Source organism: Rhinopithecus roxellana, chromosome 20 (assembly GCF_007565055.1).
Source record: "Rhinopithecus roxellana isolate Shanxi Qingling chromosome 20, ASM756505v1, whole genome shotgun sequence".
NCBI lineage: Eukaryota > Metazoa > Chordata > Mammalia > Primates > Cercopithecidae > Rhinopithecus > Rhinopithecus roxellana.
Genome location: NC_044568.1, coordinates 70,292,857 through 70,307,373, shown reverse-complemented (window position 1 = coordinate 70,307,373; position 14,517 = coordinate 70,292,857). Strand labels below are relative to the sequence as shown.

Sequence of the window (14,517 nt, the reverse complement as noted above, 5' to 3'; positions counted from 1 at the left end):
TTAACAAGGTGTGCGTCCTTGGTTCTGTCAGCTTCAACAAGAGAAGAATTATTATTTTTTTTTGAGACGGAGTCTTGCTCTGTTGCCCAGGCTGGAGTGCAGTGGCGCAATCTCGGCTCACTGCAAGCTCTGCCTCCTGGGTTCACACCATTCTCCTGCATCAGCCTCCTGAGTAGCTGGGACTACAGGCACCAGCCACCTCGCCCGGCTAATTTTTTGTATTTTTAGTAGAGATGGGGTTTCACTATGTTAAGACAGGATGGTCTCGATCTCCTGACCTCATGATCCACCCACCTCGGCCTCCCAAAGTGCTGGGATTACAGGCGTGAGCCACTGCGCCCAGTCAAGAGAAGAACTATTAATTCATGTTTTCAATTTTTTTTCCCCAGAAAAGATTCAAGTTCAGCTGTGTTTCAAGACGTGTCCTCCTGAAAGCCAGCCGATGTATGGGTAATTGTATTAGTTATCTAATGGTGCGTGACCAATTACGGCAAAACGCAGTGGGCTTAAAACAACAAATATTTGCTGTCTCAGCTTTTGTGGGTCAACATCATGGGAGTGGTTGGGCTGGGTGGTTCTGACTCCTGAGGTTGAAGAGAATTTGTCAGCCAGGGTGGCATGAAGGCCCAAGTGAGGCTGGAGGCCTGTTCCCAGGTTCTTCTCAAACACAGCCAGGCTGTAAAGTAAGAGTCCTTTTTTTTTTGGGAGATAGAGTCTCTCTGTTGCCCAGGCTGGAGTACAGTGGCATGATCTCAGCTCACTGCAAACTCTACCCTCCGGGTTCAAGCAATTCTCCTGCCTTAGCCCCCTGAATAACTGGGATTACAGGCATGTACCACCACGCCCAGCTAATTTTTGTATTTTTAGTAGAGATAGGGTTTCATCATGGTGGCCAGGCTGAGTCTCAAACTCCTGACCTCAAATGATCTGCCTGTCTCGGGTCTCCCAAGTGCTGGGATTACAGGCAAGAGCCATTGCGCCCAGCCTTGTTATTGATTTGGAATTACATCCCACTGTGGTCAAAGAACATACTTTGTATGATTTCTTTCCTTTCAGGGCTGGACGCAGTGGCTCATACCTGTAATCCCAGCACTTTGGGAGGCCAAGGCAGGTGAATCATTTGAGGTCAGGAGTTCGAGACCAGCCTGGCCAACATGGTGAAACCCCGTCTGTACTAAAAATACAAAAATTAGCCAGGGGTGGTGGTACATGCCTGTAATCCCAGCTATTTGGGAGGCAGAAGTTGCAGTGAGCCAAGATTGTACCACTGCACTCCAGCCTGAGTAACAAAAACCAAATCAAAAAGCAGAAAAATTTGGGAAACTCATAAATATGTAGAAATTAACACACTCATAAGAAACCAGTGAGTGAGACTGGGCACGGTGGCTCATGCCTGTAATCTCAACACTGTGGGAGGCAGAGGCAGGAGGATCACTTGAGCCCAGGAGTTTGAAATCAGTTGGGGCAACAAAGCATGACGCTGTGTGTAATTTTAAACAAACAGTGAGCCAAAGAAGATAATTATAAAATACTTAGAAATAAATGAAAATGGAGACACAACATAACAAAACTTACGGGATGCACTGAAAGTCATGCTTAGAGGGAAATCTGTAGTGAAAACCACTTCTATTAAAAAGGAAGGCTGGGCGCTGTGGCTCAAGCCTGTAATCCCAGCACTTTGGGAGGCTGAGACGGGTGGATCACGAGGTGAGGAGATCGAGACCATCTTGGCTAACGTGGTGAAACCCCGTCTCTACTAAAAAATACAAAAAACTAGCCGGGCGAGGTGGCGGGCGCCTGTAGTTCCAGCTACTCGGGAGGCTGAGTCAGGAGAATGGCGTAAACCCGGGAGGCGGAGCTTGCAGTGAGCTGAGATCCGGCCATTGCACTCCAGCCTGGGCCGCAGAGCGAGACTCCGTCTCAAAAAAAAAAAAAAAAAAAAAAGGAAGAAGCCGGCCAGGCGCGGTGGCTCACCCCTGTAATCCCAGCACTTTGGGAGGCCAAGGCGGGCAGATCACGAGGTTAGGAGATCAAGACCATCCTGGCTAACACGGTGAAACCTCGTCTCCACTAAAAAATACAAAAAGGAAAAAAAATTAGCCAGGCATGGTGGTGGGTGCCTGTAGTCCCAGCTACTCCAGAGGCTGAGGCAGGAGAATGGCGTGAACCCAGGAGGCGGAGCTTGCGGGGAGCCAGCCGAGATTGCGCCACTGCACTCCAGCCTGGGTGACAGAGCTAGACTCCATCTCAAAAAAAAAAAAAAGAAGCCTGGGCAACATGGTGAGACCTTGTCTCTACCAAAAAATCAGCCAGACATGGTAGCATTGCTGGGAGGATCACTTGAACCTGGGAGGTCGAGGCTGCAGTGAAGTGTGATCATACCACTGCACTCCAGCCTGGGAGGCAGAGCAAGATCCCATCTCTAAATGAATAAACAGAGCCAAGCACAGTGGCTCACACCTGTAATCCTAGCATTTTGGGTGGCTAGGGTGGGAGAATCGCTTGAGCCCAGGAGTTCCATACTAGCATGGGCAAGACCTCATCTCCACAAAAAATATAAAAAACAACTAAAAGACCAGGTGTGGTGGCTCACACCTGTAATCCCAGCATTTTGGGAGGCCTAGGCAGGTGGATCACAAGGCCAGGAGTTCGAGAACAGCCTGACCAACATAGTGAAACCCCACCTCTACTAAAAATACAAAAATTAGCCAGGCATGGTGGCAGGTGCCTGTAGCAGGAGAATCGCTTGAACCCGGGAGGTGGAGGTTGCAGTGAGCCAAGATTGCAACACTGCACGCCAGCCTGGGCAACAGAGCAAGACTCGTCTCAAAAAAATAAATAAATAAAATAAAAGAACTAAGAAGGAAGGAAATAAATAGTAAATAAAACCAAAAGTTGGTTCTGTATAAGGATCAATAAAATTGACAAATATTTAGCTCTACCTAAAGAACAAAAAAATTGAAGAGCAAGAAATCAGGAATACAGATGAGACCTTACTATGGACCTCATTCTGACAGTCTCACTCTGACACCCAGGCTGGAGTGCAGTGGCACCATCTCAGCTCACTGCAACCTCACCCTCCTGAGTAGCTGGGACTACACGCACGCACCACCACGCCTGGCTAATTTTTCTATTTTTAGTAGAAACGGGGTTTTGTCATGTTGTGCAGGCTGGTCTCCAACTCCTGGGCTTAATCAATCCATCTGCCTTGGCCTCCCAAAGTGCTGGAATTACAAGCATGAGCCACAATGCCTGGCCCCAGCTCATTCTGTAAGACCAGTATCACCCTGATACCAAAACCAAGCAGAGAATCACAAAGAGAAAACCACAGCCCAGTATTTCTCCAGAACATAGAATACCAGCAAAGAGAATCCAGCAACATAAAAAAGGATTATATACCACGACTCAGTAAGATTTATCCCAGAAATGCATTAACATGAAAAACCAATGAATGTAACACAGTATCTGTACAGATCAGCCTTAACACAGCAGGCCCGAGAATGCTGACCTAAGAACAGCCTGTGTGCTAGGTTCACCCTGGGCTGGCATCTGGGAACTTTTTTTTTTTTTTTTTTTTTTGAGATGGAGCATCGCTCTGTCGCCCAGGCTGGACTGTAGTGGTGTGATCTCCACTCACTGCAAGATCACAGTGAGTGATCAGCCTCCCGAGTAGCTGGGATTACAGGTGCACACCACCACACCCAGCTAATTTTTATATTTTTAGTGGAGATGGGTTTTCGCCATGTTGGCTAGGCTGGTCACGGACTCCTAACCTCACGTGATCTGCCTGCCTCGAACTCCTGAAGTGCTGGGATTATAGGCGTGAGCCACCATGCCCAGCTGGCATCTGGGAACTTGACCGGTAAAGAGTTCCTGCATGAATACAATGCTATCCCCAAATAACAATTGCTCACTCTTTTCTGTACAAATCATGTGATATTTGCTGAACACTTTTCTTCTGAGCCTGCAATTTCGGTGACCATATTCAGTCACCCAGGCACAATGAACCTACATGACCAACCCCCAGAAAAACCCTGGCCTCCTAGGCTCAGGCAGGCTTCCCTGGTACAGACCACTTTGCACATGTCACAGCTCGAGGCTAGAGGATTCAGCACATTCTGCAGGACTCCGGGAGAGAGGACCCCAGGGGAGGGGGCTCGGGGGGAGAGCACTCGGGGGGCTTGTACCTGGTGTCCTCCGGCCCTCACCCCAAGTGCATTTTCCTGTTGCTAATTCCACGTCGCATCTTTTCACCATAGTAAATCTCGGCCACGAGCATGATGATGGTAGACCAAGTCCCTTGAGTCCTTCGAGCGCAGTCACCAAGCCTAGTGTGTGGCGGGGATGCCTGCACACCAGATCACTAGAGAAAAGGACAAAAACCATGTGGTCACGGAATAGACACAAAACATGTGACAACGTCCATCACCCTTTCATGATAAAAACATTCAACAAACTAGGAATAAAAGGAGCTTCTTCAACCTGATCAAGAGCATCTGTAAAAACCCCAAAAGCAGGCCAGGCACGGGGTCTCACACCTGTCATCCCAGCACTTTGGGAGGCCAAGGTGGGCAGATCACCTGAGGTCAGGAGTTCGAGACCAGCCTGGCCAACATAGTGAAACTCTGTCTCTACTAAAAATACAAAAAATTAGCTGGACGTGATGGCAGGCACCTGTAGTCCCAGCTACTCGGGAGGCTGAGGCAGGAGAATCCCTTGAACCCGGGAGACAGAGGTTGCAGTGAGCCAAGATCACGACACTGCACTCCAGCTTGGGGGACAGAGCAAGTCCCCTTCCCCCCGCCAAAAAAAAAACAACAAACACAAAGACTAGCCTGGACAACATAGTGAGATGCCGTTTCTACAAAAAATTTTAAAATTAGCTATGTGTGGTGTTGCATGCCCAGCCACTTGGAAGGCTGAGATGGAAGGGTCACCTGAGCCTGGGAGGCTGAGGCTGCAGTGAGCTGTGATCACGCAGCTACACTCCAGCCTTGGGGACAGAAAGAGAACCTGTCTCTTTTTCTTTTTTTTTTTTTTTTGAGACAGAGTCTTGCTCTGTCGCCGGGGCTGAAGTGCAGTGGGCGGATCTCAGCTCACTGCAAGCTCCGCCTCCCGGGTTTACGCCATTCTCCTGCCTCAGCCTCCGGAGTAGCTGGGACTACAGGCGCCCCGCCACCGCGCCCGGCTAGTTTTTTGTATTCTTTTTTTTTTTTTTTTTTTTTTTTTTTTTTTTGAGGCGGAGTCTCGCTCTGTCGCCCGGGCTGGAGTGCAGTGGCCGGACCTCAGCTCACTGCAAGCTCTGCCTCCCGAGTTTATGCCATTCTCCTGCCTCAGCCTCCCGAGTAGCTGGGACTACAGGCGCCCGCCACCTCGCCCGGCTAGTTTTTGTATTTTTAGTAGAGACGGGGTTTCACCGTGTTAGCCAGGATGGTCTCGATCTCCTGACCTCGTGATCCGCCTGTCTCGGCCTCCCAAAGTGCTGGGATTACAGGCTTGAGCCACCGCGCCCAGCCGTTTTTAGTATTCTTTAGTAGAGACGGGGTTTCACCGTGTTAGCCAGGATGGTCTCGATCTCCTGACCTCGGGATCCGCCCGTCTCAGCCTCCCAAAGTGCTGGGATTACAGGCTTGAGCCACCACGCCCAGCTGAACCTGTCTCAAAAATAAAAGTAGAGCATGGCGGCTCACGCCTGTGATCCGCCATGCACTTTGGGAGGCTGAGGCAGGCGGATCACCTGAGGTCAGGAATTCGAGACCAGCCTGGGAAACATGGAGAAACCCCATCTCTACTAAAAATGCAATAGCTAGGCGTGGTGGCATGCACCTGTAATCCCAGCTACTCGGGAGGCTGAGGCAGGAGAATCGCTTAAACCTGGCAGGTGGAGGCAGTGAGCTGAAATTGTGCCATTGCACTCCAGCCTGGGCAATAAGAGCGAAACTCCATCTCAAAAAAGATCACATACAATTATGTATACTATGTAATATTTGATAATGATAATGACTTACTAGATTATGTATTTACTATACTTTTTATCATTACTTTAGAATATACTCCTATTTGGCCGGGTGCGGTGGCTCGAGCCTGTAATCCCAGCACTTTGGGAGGCCTAGACGGGCGGATCATGAGGTCAGGAGATTGAGACCATCCTGGCTAACACAGTGAAACCCCGTCTCTACTAAAAATACAAAAAACTAGCCGGGCGAGGTGGCGGGCGCCTGTAGTCCCAGCTACTCGAGAGGCTGAGACAGGAGAATGGCGTAAACCCGGGAGGCAGAGCCTGCAGTGAGCTGAGATCCGGCCACTGCACTCCAGCCTGTGCAACAGAAAGAGACTCTGTCTCAAAAAAAAAAAAAAAAAGAGAGGTAAAAAAGTGATTAAAAAAAAAAAAGAATATACTCCTATTTAAAAAGTCAACTAGGCCGGGCGCGGTGGCTCAAGCCTGTAATCCCAGCACTTTGGGAGGCCGAGACGGGCGGATCACGAGGTCAGGAGATCGAGACCATCCTGGCTAACACGGTGAAACCCCGTCTCTACTAAAAATACAAAAACTAGCCGGGCGAGGTGGCGGGCGCCTGTAGTCCCAGCTACTCGGGAGGCTGAGGCAGGAGAATGGCGTAAACCCGGGAGGCGGAGCTTGCAGTGAGCTGAGATCGGGCCACTGCACTCCAGCCCGGGCGACAGAGCGAGACTCCGCCTCAAAAAAAAAAAAAAAAAAAAAAAAAAAAAAAAGTCAACTATAGGTCAGCCACGGCGTAGGCTCACACCTGTAATCCCAGCACTTTGGGAGGCCAAGGCAGGCAGATCACCTGAGGTCAGGAGTTCGAGACCAGCTTGGGAAACATGGTGAAACCCCGTCTCTACTAAAAATACAAAAATTAGCCAGGCGTGGTGGCAGGCACCTGTAATCCCAGCTACTTGGGAGGCTGAGGCATGAGAATCACTTGAACCTGGGAGGTGGAGGTTGCAGTGAGCTGAGATTGTGCCACTGCACTCCAGCCTAGGCAACAGAGTGAGACTCTGTCTCAAAAAAAAAAAAAACAGTTAACTGTAAAACGGCCTCAGGCAGGTCCTTCAGGACTTTTTGGAGGTATCCGAAAAAGGCACTGTCGTCATAGGAGATGACAGCTCTAAGTGTTACTGCCCCTGAAGACCTTCCAGTGGGACAAGATGTGGAGGTGGAAGATGGTGACATGATGACCCTGACCCTGTGCAAGCCTAGGCTAGTGTGTGTCTTAGTTTTTAAACAAAAAAAATTAAAATCCTTGGCTGGGCACAGTGGCTTATACCTGTAATCCCAGCACCTTGGGAGGCTGAGGTGGGTGGATCACTTGAGGTCAGGAACTCAAGACCAGCCTGGCCACCATGATGAAACTCCATCTCTACTACTAAAAATACAAAAATTAGCCAGGCACAGTGGCTCACACCTGTAATCCTAGCACTTTGGGAGGCCAAGGGAGGCAGATCATAAGGTCAGGAGATCAAGACCACCCTGGCCAACATGGTGAAATCCCCATCTCTACTAAAAATACAAAAATTAGCTGGGCAGGCCGGGCGCGGTGGCTCAAGCCTGTAATCCCAGCACTTTGGGAGGCCGAGACGGGCGGATCACGAGGTCAGGAGATCGAGACCATCCTGGCTAACATGGTGAAACCCCGTCTCTACTAAAAAAAAATACAAAAATCTAGCCGGGCGAGGTGGTGGGCGCCTGTAGTCCCAGCTACTCGGGAGGCTGAGGCAGGAGAATGGCGTAAACCTGGGAGGCGGAGCTTGCAGTGAGCTGAGATCCGGCCACTGCACTCCAGCCCGGGCGACAGAGCGAGACTCCGTCTCAAAAAAAAAAAAAAAAAAAAAAAAAAAAAAAAAAAAAAAAAAAAATTAGCTGGGCATGGTGGCGGGTGCCTGTAATCCCAGCTACTTGGGAGGCTGAGGCAGGAGAATGGCTTGAACCAGAGAATCGGAGGTTGCATTGAGCCGACATTCACGCCACTGAGCTCCAGCCTGGTGAGAGCGAGACTCCATCTCCAAAAAAAAGTCGGGCATGGTAGCACACACCTGTAATCCCAGCTACTTGGGAGGCTGAGGCTGCAGTGCACTGAGATAGCGCCACTGCACTTCAGCCTGGAAGACTCCATCTCAAAGAAAAAAAACTGTCTCAAAAAATTGAAGTCCAACTTAAAGAAAATTTTAAAATCCTGAAAAATAAAAACTTACAGAATGAGGTTCTAAAGAAAATATTTTTGTGCTGCTGTACAATGTATTTGTGTTTTAAACCAAGCGTTATTACAAAAGAAGCCACAAGTTTAAACATCAAGTCACATTGAGCTTAGGTCCATTCATTACCAAAGAACATTTTAAAATGAGCATAACAGGCCGGGTGTGGTGGCTCACGCCTGTCATCCCAGCACTTTGGGAGGCTGAGACAGGCGGATCACGAGGTCAGGAGATCAAGACCATCCTGGTTAACACGGTAAAACGCCGTCTCTACTAAAAATACAAAAAAATTAGCCGGGCATCGTGGTGGGCACCTGTAGTCCCAGCTACTTGGGAGGCTGAGGAAGGAGAATGGCGTGAACCCAGGAGGCGGAGCTTGCAGTGAGCCAAGATCGCGCCACTGCACCCAGAATGGGCGACAGAGCGAGACTCCTTCTCAAAAAAAAAAAAAAAACATGAGCATAGCCTGAGTGTTGAGTGTCGTGCACTAAGTCTGCAGCATACACAGTAATGCTTTAGGCCTCCACATTCACTCATCCACAACAACTTCCTCCCCACAAGCTCCATTTGTAATACATGTCCTGTATAGGTGGACCGTACCTTTTTTTTTTTTTTGAGGTGGAGTCTTACTCTATCTCCAGGCTGGAGTGCAGTGGTACAATCTCAGCTCACTGCAGCCTCCGCCTCCCAGGTTCAAGTGATTCTCCTGCCTCAACGTCCCGAGTAGCTGGGATTACTGGCACACCGCAGTGCACCTGGCTAATTTTTGTATTTTTAGTAGAAATGGGGTTTGACTATCTTGGCCAGGCTGGTCTTGAACTCCTGGCCTCAAGTGATCCAGCCACCTCAGCCTCCCAAAGTGCTAGGATTACATGCGGGAGCCACCGCACCCAGTCAGTTTTCTTTTTTTTGAGACAGTCTTGCTCTGACACCCAGGCTGGAGTGCAGGGGTATGATCTCAGCTCACCACAACCTCCACATCCTGGATTCGAGCAATTCTTCTGCCTCAGCCTCCTGAGTAGCTGGGATTACAGGCACGCGCCACCACGCCCGGCTAATTGTTTTGTACTTTTAGTGGAGACAGAGTTTCACTCGACCTCAGGTGATCCACCCACCTCGGCCTCCCATAGTGTTGGGATTACAGGAGTGAGTCACTGTGCCTGGCCCAGAATTCGTACAATGAAAAGACAACCCAATTAACAAATGGCCAAAGGACCTGAATAAACAGTTTCCTACAGAAGATTTGATTTCTGCGATGAATTCAAAGATATTCAGATGGTCAATAGGGATAAAGATTCTCAACATCATCAGTCTCAGGGAAATGCACATCAAGACCACTGTGAAATACCACTTCACACCCACTGCGATGGCTATTTAAAAAGACAGCCAACAAGTGTTGATGAGGACGTGGAGAAACTGGAACCCTCATACTTGCTTGCTGACAACGCAAAATGGTGCAGCCACTTTGGAAAACGCTCTGGGAGTTCTTAATGTTCAACGTAGAGTCACCGTATGACCCAGCAGTTCCACTCCTAGGTGTGCGCCCAGGAGAACTGAACACACATGTCCACACAAAAATATACACAAATGTCCATGTCAGCATTATTTCTAATAGGCAAAAATTGAAAGCTCAAAATGTCCATCAATGAAATACAGTCGATTTATACAATGAAATATTGTCCATAAAAAGGAGCGAAGTACTGATGCATGCTACAATGAGGATGCTTGAAAGCTCAAAATGTCCATCAATGAAATACAGTCGATTTATACGATGAAATATTGTCCATAAGAAGGAGCGAAGTACTGATGCATGCTACAATGAGGATGCACCTTGAAAACACCACCTTCAATGAAAGAAGCCGGTCCCGGCCGGGCGCGGTGGCTCAAGCCTGTAATCCCAGCACTTTGGGAGGCCGAGGCGGGTGGCTCACGAGGTCAGGAGATCGAGACCCTCCTGGCTAACACGGTGAAACCCCGTCTCTACTAAAAATACAAAAAAAAAAACTAGCCGGGCGCGGTGGCGGGCGCCTGTAGTCCCAGCTACTCGGAGGCTGAGGCGGGAGAATGGCGGGAACCAGGGAGGCGGAGCTTGCAGTGAGCCGAGATTGCGCCACTGCACTCCAGCCTGGGCGACACAGCGAGACTCCGTCTCAAAAAAAAAAAGAAAGAAGCCGGTCCTAAAGCACACAGCGTATACGTAATTCTGTTCATGTGAAGTGCCCAGGATAGGCACATTTAGAGAGACAAAGATTAGTGGCTGCCTGGGGCAAGGGAAGTTGAGGAGGGACACTAAGGATTTGAGATTTCTTTTGGTGGGGGGTGAAATGTTCTAAATGTGATGGCAGTGATGGTTGCACGACTCTGAATTGTACACTTAATGGCTTTTATATGTGAATTATAGCTCAGTAGCGCTCTGAAACAAAAATCCATGTGGGGGTGGGGAGGGATAGTATTAGGAGATATACCTAATGTAAATGACAAGTTAATGGGTGCAGCACATCAACATGGCACATGTATACATATGTAACAAACCTGCACGTTGTACACCTGTACCCTAGAACATAAAGTATAAACAAAAATCCCAACCAGGTACAGTGGCTCACGCCTGTAATCCCAGCACTTTGGGAGGCTGAGGCAGTCAGATCATCTGAGGTCAGGAGTTTGAGACCAGCCTGGCTAACATGGTGAAACCCCATCTCTACTAAAAATACAAAAAATTACCCGGGTGTGGTGGCGGGCGCCTGTAATCCTAGCTACTCGTGAGGCTGAGGCAGGAGAATCACTTGAACCTGGGAGGCAGAAGTTGCAGTGAGCAGAGATCGCGCCATTGCACTCCAGCTTGGGGCAACAAGAGCGAAACTCCATCTCAAAAAAAAAAAAAAATTCCCTTACAGTACTAAAAGAGAACGTGATCACATGAGTTCAGGAGTTCAAGACAAGCTTGAGCAACACAGGGAGAACCCCATCTCTACAAAAAAAAAATTTTTGTTTAATTAGCCAGACATGGTGGCATGCACCTGTGGTCCCAGCTACTTAGGAGGCTGAGGTGGGAGGATCACTTGAGCCCAGGAGGTCGAGGCTGCAGTAAGCTGTGATGGCACCACTGCACTCCAGCCTGGGTGGCAGAGTGAAACCGTATCTTAAAAAAGAAAATTATTAAAGGAGAACTTTGTGTTTCTTGATGAAGAACCTTGAAGAGGCTCGGTGTGATGCCCCTGTGACTTCCAGGGCAGGAATTGCAACTTTTTGGAAGTGTTGGGGGTTCTTCCCCAAACATGCTGGTGTAGGAAGCAGGGAATGCCCCCAAGTGTGTGTCACGGAGCAACCTCATGTTGTAAAGGAATCGATACAGATGGATGGATGTGTGTGTAAAATTGATCAGCCAGGTGAGGTAGCTCATGCCTGTAATCCCAGCCCTTTGGTAGATGGGCGGATCACCTGACATCAGGAGATCGAGACCATCCTGGCCAACATGGTGAAACCCCGTCTCTAATAAAATACAAAAAAAAAAATTAGCCGGGCGTGGTGGCATGTGCCTGTAATCCCAGCTACTCAGGAAGCTGAGTCAGGAGAATCACTTGAACCCAGGAGGCAGAGGTTGCAGTGAGCTGAGATCACACCACTGCTCTCCAGCCTGACAAGAGTGAGACTCCATCTTTAAAAAAAAATTATCTAGCTGGCCAGGCATGGTGGCTCACGCCTGTAGTGCCAGCACTTTGGGAGGCCAGGGTGGGCGGATCACTTGAGGTCAGGAGTTCGAGACCAGCCTGGCCAACATGGCAAGATCCCATCTCTACTAAAAATACAAACAACTAGCTGGGCTTGGTGGTAGGTGCCTGTAATCCCAGATACTAGGAAGGCTGAGGTGGGAGAATTGCTTGAACCTGGGAGGCCGAGGTTGCAGTGAGCCGAGATCACACCACTGCACTCCAGCCTGGGGGACAGAGCAAGACTCTATCTCACAAATAAGTGATCTAGCCTGTGGTATCCTCAGGAAAAAGGATTCCAGGAATCCTGAACTTTCTATCTATTTCCACCATATTTTGATGTGTGTAAAGAACATGTGTCTCTTTGTAATTAGGGACATCAAAGACGTCAGACTGGACGGCGAGTCCCAGTGAGGTGATACAGGCAGAGGAGCTCTGAGCCGCCCACCCGAGGTGGCTTCCCATCCACACGGGCACTTCCCAGACAGTTCGGTTTGCTTGGCAGAAACTTCTTTTCATTCTTCCGAAGCATCGATGGTCTTCGCGTCTCCTGGGAGGAATTCTTGGATGGTGTCCTTGTGTCGGTGGAGAACAGTGCTCAGAGCTGGCACTTGCAGACTCGGGTGTCGTGGGGCAGGGCGGTGGCGCCTTCCTGACTTTTGAAGGTCGTGACATAGTTGCTTGGACACAGACGCCCCTGCTCTCCCGCCACAGCACCCCTGGGTTTGCAGAGGCCTTCCCAGGGCTTTCCACCTGGCGAGGCCGCGCTCTGCTCAGCAACGTGAATGCCTGGGCAGCAGAGGCGCCTCCCCTTCTGTCAGGCAGCTTCACAGAGCGCGGCCTCGCCAGTCAGAGGGAGCAGTCTGGAGAAGCAAGATGACCCCACCGGGACTGCAGAGCCTCCTGCTTACTAACAAGGACCCGTCCTCAGCCACGAGGTCCCTCACTCCCACCCTGTAATTGTGGGGGGAGTGCCAGCAATAGGTCTGTCCCCTGGCAAGTTGGCCACCGAGCCCACCATCCACTGCAAGGCTGTGACAGCCCGGGCACCCCCGCTTCTCCTCTGCTTGTACAGTTCCCCCAATAAATCCTATTTTCCATCTCACTGTGTGGAGCTGGTGCTTGTTCACATCCCCCTTGCAGCAACAATTGGCCACCGTGAAGTCACACCCCATGATTTCTCCATGCCAGTGCCCAGCAGGAGACTGCCCCACCATGCCTGGGTAGTTATGGTCACCTGGCCCAGATGTAACCTGGACCAAGAGCGGATGGGGACACCTGGAGTTGGGGCCTCTGGAGAGACTGCTGAGGGGCCAGCTGCAGCCCGTGGTCTCTCCCAGGCCCGATGTGGCAGGTCATGTGCTGAAAGAAGCGGGATGCTCTGCTCTGGCCATTAGCCTGAGTTCCCCCAGACTCACTTGCATAAGCCTGGGCAAGTGGCACCCTTGGGCCAAGGGCAGACTTGCCCACCTGTCCATCCTTTGCCGATGGCAGAGGACACAGGACACAGTGGCTGCTCTTCGGGCGGTGTTCGTGGCCCTGAAGCATCCTGCCCTGAGGCTGATCGAACTGCCCCCAGCTGGACTCAGGGCCAAGGCTACAGATCCAGTACTCCAATCCCGACTCCCACTGTGTGGTGCAAACATGCACGCCCACAGGAGGCAGCCATGCCCAAGGAAGGCATCTGCTGAAAGACGGTCCAGCTCATGCCGCCACCAGCTGGACCTCTGGTCAGGCTCCCCTGCAGAGGGGGAAGCTACACACGTGCCCAAGATACAAGAGAAACGCCCAGGTCACAACAGCCTGAGTCACTGCAGCCTCTGCTACCTGCCAAGCCTGCGCCCTCTGCACCTGTGGGCTGGTTGCCTCTGTGATGGGGCCTCCATGGCCAGCATCTTCCTGCCATGGTCACATGATGCCATGCCCTGTCACCTTGGCTGGGCTCTGGGCACCCCTAAGTGGGTATGAGGCGACTCAGAGGAAGGATATCAGCTTCTCTTCCCTTTTGGACATTTGCATCATTGACCAGGCTGGCCCACTCTTCCTCTGCCTCGCGTCTGCTTGGACCTTAGAGGACAGATGGCAGCCCACGTTGCTGGGCTGAGACTCCAATGTACGTGAATTTGGATGATGCTGTTGCCTTGGGCAGGTTCACAGCCACCAACCTGAACCCTGGTGGCCGCTCAGCCATGACAAGGACCTGACAGCCACTAAGTGAGCTTCAGAGCCTTCCTGTGGAAAGTTCCAGAGCCACCAGATGTCCCCTGCCCAGTCACTGTCACAGAGTTAAAGCGTGCTGGCTGCGGAGTGTGCAGCCCAGCAGCGGCTCAAGTGGGGCAGCTCCTGCTTCCAGCCCTGGCTGTGCTGGTGCTTTGCCCACAAACCCTGCTGTGTGCCATCTGCACCACGTGGTGTGTGCCGGTGCCCTTTGACGTGACAGTGCCAAAAACGTCTCGTGAAATTTAAAATAAATTCCCAAGGCATCAGAAAGGTATCAACAAAGAACTCTAAGTTTGAAAATGGGGGTGGGGGCAGTGGCCAGCTCTGGGAGCTCCTGACACCCCGGGCCCTGACCCACAGTTGTCAGGTGGGCCCC

At 50.5% G+C, this 14,517-nt stretch overlaps 1 protein-coding gene across 11 annotated transcripts in view; it reads left to right on the top strand.

The window, feature by feature from the left end:
• Nucleotides 1–13,027, top strand: part of FLYWCH1 (FLYWCH-type zinc finger 1) — a 44,237-nt gene extending 31,210 nt beyond the window's left edge. For 9 of the 11 annotated variants that reach the window (XM_030925362.1, XM_010376103.2, XM_030925358.1 and 6 more), the window contains 2 exons: nt 390–450; nt 12,296–13,027. In XM_030925362.1, coding sequence (XP_030781222.1) covers nt 390–450; nt 12,296–12,335 — 101 coding nt within the window. In that variant the 3' untranslated portion in view covers nt 12,336–13,027. Of the gene's footprint in view, nt 1–389; nt 474–12,295 lie in introns of all 11 variants that reach the window. The other 2 variants (XM_030925365.1, XM_030925364.1) reach the window with 1 other exon arrangement.
• The last annotated feature ends 1,490 nt before the right edge of the window (nt 13,028–14,517 follow it).